General features: G+C 32.0%; 1 protein-coding gene across 1 annotated transcript; it reads right to left on the bottom strand.

The window, feature by feature from the left end:
- Positions 1-5,253: 5,253 nt before the first annotated feature.
- Positions 5,254-6,396, bottom strand: LOC139524969 (E3 ubiquitin-protein ligase TRIM45-like). The gene has a single exon (XM_071320143.1). It carries the CDS (start codon positions 6,394-6,396, stop codon positions 5,254-5,256), a length of 1,143 nt encoding a protein of 380 aa, XP_071176244.1.
- Between the last annotated feature and the right edge of the window lie 1,560 nt (positions 6,397-7,956).

Raw genomic sequence — 7,956 nt, 5'->3', positions numbered from 1 at the left:
GAAATAAAATATTGTAACAGATTATCATAACACTGATCAACACTTCAGTTAGAAAACTGTGTGAATGATCGATCAAAGTTTGTTTTCAGATACAAAGAGGCTGTGAATTGTCTAGCAGTATGGTGTTGTTCCAGCGGTGAAAGCTTCAAATAATATTGTTTATATATGTTAATCGTACTAATACGAGTGTCATCTAAATAATAAGGAATAAATGAGTATTCAGGTAATCCTACATTAAAAAACATATCATTTGACAAAGATGAGATTTTGACGAATCATAATTCCTTCATGCGTCCATAAACATTACATTGAATAACAAATCGTAGGACCTACCTTGTCTGTATTAGATATCTTAGCTTCACAAAATTCCATACAAACAACGGTACATTGATGGCTCATCTGCATGTTCGACTAAAGAACTCTAAAATTCTGGATAATTTTAAATCTTGATCTTTTCCTGAAATAAGTTCTCTCAAACTTTTGTTTTTCCAACCCTGTATACCACCATTTCCGCATGTGTAATTGAAAATTCGTCTGAAAGAAATAAGCCACAATGCTTTTCAAAATAAAATTGTAGCACACGCTATAAATTTATCACTTTTGGGATGCCATACGGCATATTTGTTAATAGTGAAAAAAAACAACACAAAGGAACAAGTGATCAGTATGCTGGAGTTTCTTATTGACACCATATCTGTTGAATTTGGAGGTCGACTTATTCACAAAATTGTCGACAGACCTATATGAACCTACTGTGAGCTTCTCCTTGTCAATCTCTAATTTTCATATGAATCGGAGTTCCATCAGACACTTGTCAAATACAAGAAGATAAGGGAAGCCAGGTCTTTAAATTTCACTTTCAGATATATTGATGATGTTCTTTCCATAAACAGTCGAAACGTTCTGATTGTATTCCATAAATATATTCCTCAGAAATATCAATTTAAAAAACAACAGTTACGGGTTTTTTCGCCTCATTTTGTTTTAACTTATAACTCAGATTAGACATTCACGATTATCTCACTAACAGGATCTATGACAAACGATACGATTTTAGTTTTGAAATTCTCAAATTTTGCCACCTTAGTAGCAATATAATAACTTCACCTGCATATGGGATATACATTTACCAACTTATTCGGTATTTCAAAAGCTCCTACGCAGACTCTATAAAACGGCTCCAGTGTGTGAGCAGAAAGAAGATGAACCAGAGGTTTGTCAAAAATATGTTCATCGGAAGGTATCAAGACCTTGTTGATAAATATTCCGTATCAACTTCTCAAATAGTACACAATGGTCTTGAAATATAGAATCTGTGTTCTGAAATAGTGAATCATCTTAATAACGTGTCATTGTTTTCTTTTATTTGTCTTTATGAATATTACTTTTACTGTTTAGTCTGTTTTAATGATATCTTTTTGACGTGGCAATGTACTTATCGTGTTATTGTTCTATGCCTACACTTTGTATTCTTGTCTTTCATTCTTTCATGTTTGCTTATGTGCTTTTTTTATATGCCTTTCTGAAACATATGACGTGGCTCTGTACTTTTACATCCCATTATGTGTTAATATGCTATGGTAGTTTTTTTGTATTCTTGTCTTTCATTTTGTGCTTTTACTAAATGCATTTTTGTGCTTCTGTGTAACATATTTGTTTGTTTTTAAAAAGATTAAAATCATTACACAATTTTGACTGCTATACCCATGTTTTTGAAATTTTTGCCTGTTGCGATTTTGTTTTGTTAAAACATAACAATATATAATGTTATGCGACTGTCATACAAGTGAGAGGTTTAGCTAGATATAGAACTAGGTTTAGTCCACTATTTTCTACATAAGAAAATGTCTGTACTAAGTCAGGAATATGAGAGTTGTTATCCATTAGTTTGATGTGTTTGAGCTTTTTGTTTTGCAAATGTTGTTAGGGACTTTCCGTTTTGAAATTTCGTCGGAGTTGTACAATAAAAGGAAGTCATTGCACTTTAATTAACGTCATCAGATAAAGCGTGTTACCTAGTATCTTGCTGGAATTGTTGGCAAGTCCACTCCAATGTGACTCCAAAACACATTCAAAATCGAAATAATGCTTCTGAGATTAATTAATTTGATATTGTGGCATAAAATAGTAAAGTACTGTCGATTATTTTTCGATAAGCATCTAATACAAAACTGAAATTAAATCGAATCGTATTCGTTGTGTCAGACTTTTTAAAAACTTGTTAAAACGAATATACTTGTGTTGGTCAAACTTTATTTAAAATCGTGAAAAAGGTGGAATGACAATGTATATAATTAAAGAAATAATATAACGATTGTTATTTTAAATATTTGTCACATTCAATTTATATTTAAAGTAAGCTAGTACTCTCAAATCGTATTTTCTTGTTAATTCGACCTGTTGATAATGTCTATAATGCTTTTTTGTTATTTATATAATAGTTCTTGAAAAACTGGTCATTAGCGTGATATATGGACTGCCCACAGGACAGTGGTATTGACTAAGATAGTGATATTGATTGAGCCGAAGGCGAGGTCATTATCGCTGTAGCAGTCAATACCACTGCCCTACGGTCAGTCCATGTATCACGATAATGACCAGTTTTTCAAGAAATATTATGTTTATTTCATTGAGAAACCATGTTTTGGAAAATTCTCATAAATTCAAAATGCCTACAGCGAACTCGAGTAGTTGTACAATTGCTATGGAAAAGAGTGAAGACCAGTCGTAGTGATACTGCATTCATTTAAGTGCAATTTTTCAGTATATAAATACTTATTAATCAAACTATCTTTAATTTTATAATTAACGAAAACATATATTAAACAATTCAACAACTTAAATTTAATCATATATTAAAAACAGGAACATGTTTTATAAAAGGTACATCTCTCTAAAAAGAGAAACCACGCCCCACCGGTCATTAACAGAGAAATCACGCCCCAACGGTCATTATCAGACGGAAACCACGCCCCAACGGTCATTATCAGACGGAAACCACGCCCCAACGGTCATTATCAGACGGGAACCGCGCCCCACCGGTCATTATCATGTAAAAGTTTGTTAACGACCGTTTTTTTCTGTTAATGACCGATGGAATTTATTACTGAAGAATAATGAATGTCATGTGACCCCTTTTAATCCAATAAGAGAATCTTATTCTCAACCGATATGAAATAATTTATATTTATATGGATCTTGTCTATATACCTGCTTTGATTATTTGGAATATCACTTCATTTGTATAAACTTCAAGATTTACCTGTATTTTTTTAAAACCGTTTTTTTTCTAAAGTGAATTTTTTTCGAAGGGTTAAATATTCGCAGTGGTGTCTTGACATGGATTTGTTTGAGCTTGTTTGTTTGCTTTTTGGACTTGAATGTTTGTTCTAATATTTTATTAACTGTGTACGTATTTGCATTCAGATATCGCAGATCAAATTTATTCGTTTATAGTGTATTAATGTACGATTTTTGATTAAGTTAACCTGCCAATTGATATTTTATCGTGGGTTTTTCTATGTTGTGATATTATGCTATTGTTTCAGAAAAAGTAAGATCACAAAAATACTGAACTTAGAGGAAAATCAATTCGGAAAGTCCATAATCATATGGCAAAATCAAATAACAAAACGCATCAAAAACGAATGGACAAGAACTGTCATATTCCTGACTTGGTACAGGCATTTTCAAATATAGAATGGTGGATTAAACCTAGTTTTATAGCGCTAACCCTCTCGCTTTGATGACAGTCTCGTCAAATTCCGTTATATTTACATTGATGCGTAAACTAAACCGACACAATAAATAAAAAAGTCAAAATATAGGTACATCAGTCATCATCGTATAACAATTTTAAAAGGGAAAATTTAACAGAACACAAAAACATATATCTACAAACACATTCATTGATTTGTGTGTCTGACGTCAGAATTTTTTTTATACGTCACATCAATTTGTCCTTCAATGAAAGGGAGAAGGTTTGGATCCATTAAAACGTTTAATCCCGCTGCAAATGTTTGCACCTGTCCTAAGTCAGGAATCTGATGTACAGTAGTTGTCGTTTGTTTATGTAATTAATACGTGTTTCTCGTTTCTCGTTTTTTTTTCTTAATTTTATATAGATTATACCGTTGGTTTTCCCGTTTGAATGGTTTTACACTAGTAATTTTGGGGCCCTTTATAGCTTGTTGTTCGGTGTAAGCCAAGGCTCCGTGTTGAAGGCCGTACATTGACCTATAATGGTTTACTTTTTTAAAATTGTTATTTGGAAGGAGAGTTGTCTCATTGGCACTCACACCACATCTTCCTATATCTATATAAAGTTCTGTATAATAGATATAAGCAGATATAAGATGTAGCATGTTTTTCAAAAATTGCAACATATGATTTTTTGACAAGTCAAAATGTAAAGTTTAGTCTGGTAACTACCAATATTATGACTTATAGTCATGTATTCCGAATGACAATTAAATGTGCGTCTTTTTATTATTACTCCGTCAAGGTAGTATGATATGTGCTATACAATAAATCATATACTGTTTTATCGCTAACACAACTGTACAACTTGTGTACATTTAAATATTGTATTCAAATTTAGAATATAAAACTGCAGTTTAACGTGTAATTTGTGAAACGTGTACTCCAAAATAAATATAAGTTCTGTATTTTTACACAGTCTTAATATAGGATGCAGTCAAATTGTGAGTGCATGATTTAATTGTTATCCCACTCCCATAATTAATCGAAATCCTATAGTTTCCAGAACGCACAATATGTCGTGTCCAAGTTTATAACATTCACCGCTGATGCATAGATTGCCAATTAAATCATTTGCAATAAGGCCTGGGTTCTGTATGCCAAATTGAAATGTAGATACTATTTTAAGAACCTGGCCAGCTTTATCTAGTATATGCAAGGCACTGGAGGTTATTTCCGTCATTGTTATATTTCCTTGGCGGGACTCGGTTACTTCCCCAGGGTCGAAATAATCAATTGTGATCTCCTTAGCTAAATTCAGTGGATACTCCAATTTTATTTCACGGTTAGTATTTATCATTTTAACCGTTCGTAGTGAACTGTCTGTCGTGGTTCTAGATGCTAAACAGAATAAGTCTTCGGATGTTTTCACTATAGAATTACACTGAATGAATACGAGTTCGCTAAAATTGTACTCTTGTTTTATTTTGCCGTTCATTGTTAGGACAACTATTTTTACAGGATACTTTTTAATCGATTGTTCCAAAGCAATTGTTAGGTCATTTTCCTTGGAAATATGAAATGTAGTTGACAAATACGGTGTAAAATCGTGAATACTTTCAATCGTCCGGTTGCATGTATTTTCTGCAGTTCATGTGCAGTCAAAACAAAAATATCATTTGACTTTGAGTATCCTAATTCGCGACATTTGCATTGTATACTTTTCAAAATGTTCATGTTGTCTCTTGGATTACACTCTGTAATTTGTGATCCGTCACGTATCGTTACATTGCCATTATTACTAAGTGCCATACACATAGGATCAATCGATGGTATGACATATTTAATTGTCCTATTACTTATGAAACTACCTAAAAGTTTGGGAGACATTGCCAAATCAACATTTCCCGGAATAAAACCCAACAATTGTATATCTGGTTCAGAGCATTTACTCAGTCTCAATAACTTTTGTGACGTCGACGTAGTAGAAGTCGTTATTAAGGAAACAATATTTTCAACATCCTCTTTTTCTATTACTGACTGAATAGAACTTGAACTACAATGTAATTCGGTAAGCTGTACGTTAAGACCGTTTTCCTCGTTCGACAATGTTTTATCGTCTAGTTTCCACTTCTTTTCCAAGGCTTTTAACTCAATATTTGTCTTATTCTTAATATAAGCTAATAATCGTTCTTCTTCCTTCTTGATTTTATCCCTAACTTCACTGAAGTTAGATTTTTTGATGCACCTAGCCTCCTTTACATTTCCTATTTTTTGTGCTAAAGATACTTCTAGTTTTTTGTTCATGTTATTCATGTTATTGACGTCATCTATTTTTTCTTGAATAGTCTTTCTCATTTCTTCAAGATTGTGATTTTGATGTGACGACAGTATGCAACTTGGACAGGCTAGTGCTTCACATGTCTTACAATATAAACAGTATATCTGGGATTTGTGCATTTTACAATTCGGGGATTTAGATTTCAGTGTTATTGGTACTTCCTGGCTATAATCACTTAGCTCCTTCAGTTTTACTATCCTGTGATATGCAGCTTGCTTCAGTTTTGAATGAAGTTTATCTGAACACTTTGTACACAAAAGTAAACTACAGTCTATGCATTTTCCCACTATTTTCGTTTCAATTTCACAGAACTCACAAACTAACGCTCTTTGAGCTCCTTTTGATGTGGACGGCATGATTATGAAAATATGTTTTGTCACATAATTTACCTGATAAGTAAAATTAGATATTTGTTTAAAATCATTCAATAGTCACAAACTTATCAAAGCTTTACATTTGAACAATATAGTCGGATCTATAAATATTGTCTCTATATACATTGATTTTGTTATTTATTGTTGAACGTCTTTCTTCCAAACAGAGCTATAGAAAAACAGTACACACGGACACTTTGTATGATAAGAATATATTATTAGCAAAGTGCATTCGACCAATGAAACTCAGTGTTTGATTTGATGTGTCTTAATTGTGAAAAATGAATGTATATCATGTTCTTAGTAAGTGATTGTCCTTTTTCTATGTCTACTAGTAATAAAAGGTCAAAACCCAAATTGTCTATATATGTGTTACAATTGCCCGAAGAAAATTTATATGTTTTAAAGTTTAAAATTTTATGTGATTCAGATTTTAGTTATATTAATTTGTGTATCACTGGTAATTTATAGGGGGAGGATTTGCGTTACCAAAAGAAATTCAACTTATACTAAATTACTTTTTGATTAGATAATTTGGCTTTATCTGTAGATCTCTTATCTCTTATACATGCAAGCTGAAGTTTTATTGGAAATGTTAAGCTTTTTCTAACAGGGAGTAAACCAGTCACACACACGCCATATTAATAGGATGCCCAATATCGAAAAAGGCTTCTAGTTGAAAAGTAAATTCACAAAAATACTGAACTCCAAGAAACATTCAAACCGGAAAGTCCCTAACCAAATGGCAAAATCAAATGACAAAACATGTTGATGTGTTCTGAACAAGGTTCAAGGGAAGGAAACCGAACCTACCAAATCCATATATACATGTATTATCGATAAATTCAGTCACTAACTTTCATTAAAAGGTTTAGATATCAATCGTAAAGGAATCCATACCAACCCAGGTAACATAACACTTTCTGTAGAAAAATCTGTTTTAAGGTACTGCCGTCTCCCATATTTGCTGAACCTCATTAATTAAAAGATGCAAAACATTGACCATTGGGAAACTTTAGAATGAACTCATGATTATATTAACAAATTTGAATGTTTCTTATCATTATATGTTCGTATGCTACAAAGATTTGTCTTTTAGTCTTAATATATTAATGAAATTTGAATAAAGGTAGATAGATGTTGGCTAAATAGACCAAAAAGTAAAAATCCATGGTGAATAGGATTTACACTCACAATAGTGGCACTTATAGAGCAGGAACTACATGTTCAATTCATTACTGTTATAAGATCATGTTTATGAATGCTCCTTTAGTATAGTTCACCTTCCCTTTTTCAAAATATGTATATTTGACATTTTTTAACAAGTCCATCATCATGTCGATTTTTATATTTTGGCATTGCAATATTTGATATTTTTCTGATACAGTTTATATAGACCATTAGATGCGTGCCGATTGATATTTCAGTCTCAGAAACATTATTTATTTATTAGTTGTAATCCGCGTTTAACTACATTCTTTTAAAAACTGTGTAATCTAAAGTATGATTTTTTTTGAGTCATTAGTCTTTATTGGTTTGTAT

Source organism: Mytilus edulis, chromosome 5, assembly GCF_963676685.1.
Source record: "Mytilus edulis chromosome 5, xbMytEdul2.2, whole genome shotgun sequence".
Taxonomy (NCBI): Eukaryota; Metazoa; Mollusca; class Bivalvia; order Mytilida; family Mytilidae; genus Mytilus; species Mytilus edulis.
Note: the sequence above shows the minus strand (reverse complement) of the source record. Positions and strands in the feature narration are given on the sequence as shown.

Excerpts from the sequence above, each read along its gene's own strand:
- LOC139524969 (XM_071320143.1), bottom strand. The coding sequence starts at position 6,396 with ATGCCGTCCACATCAAAAGGAGCTCAAAGAGCGTTAGTTTGTGAGTTC.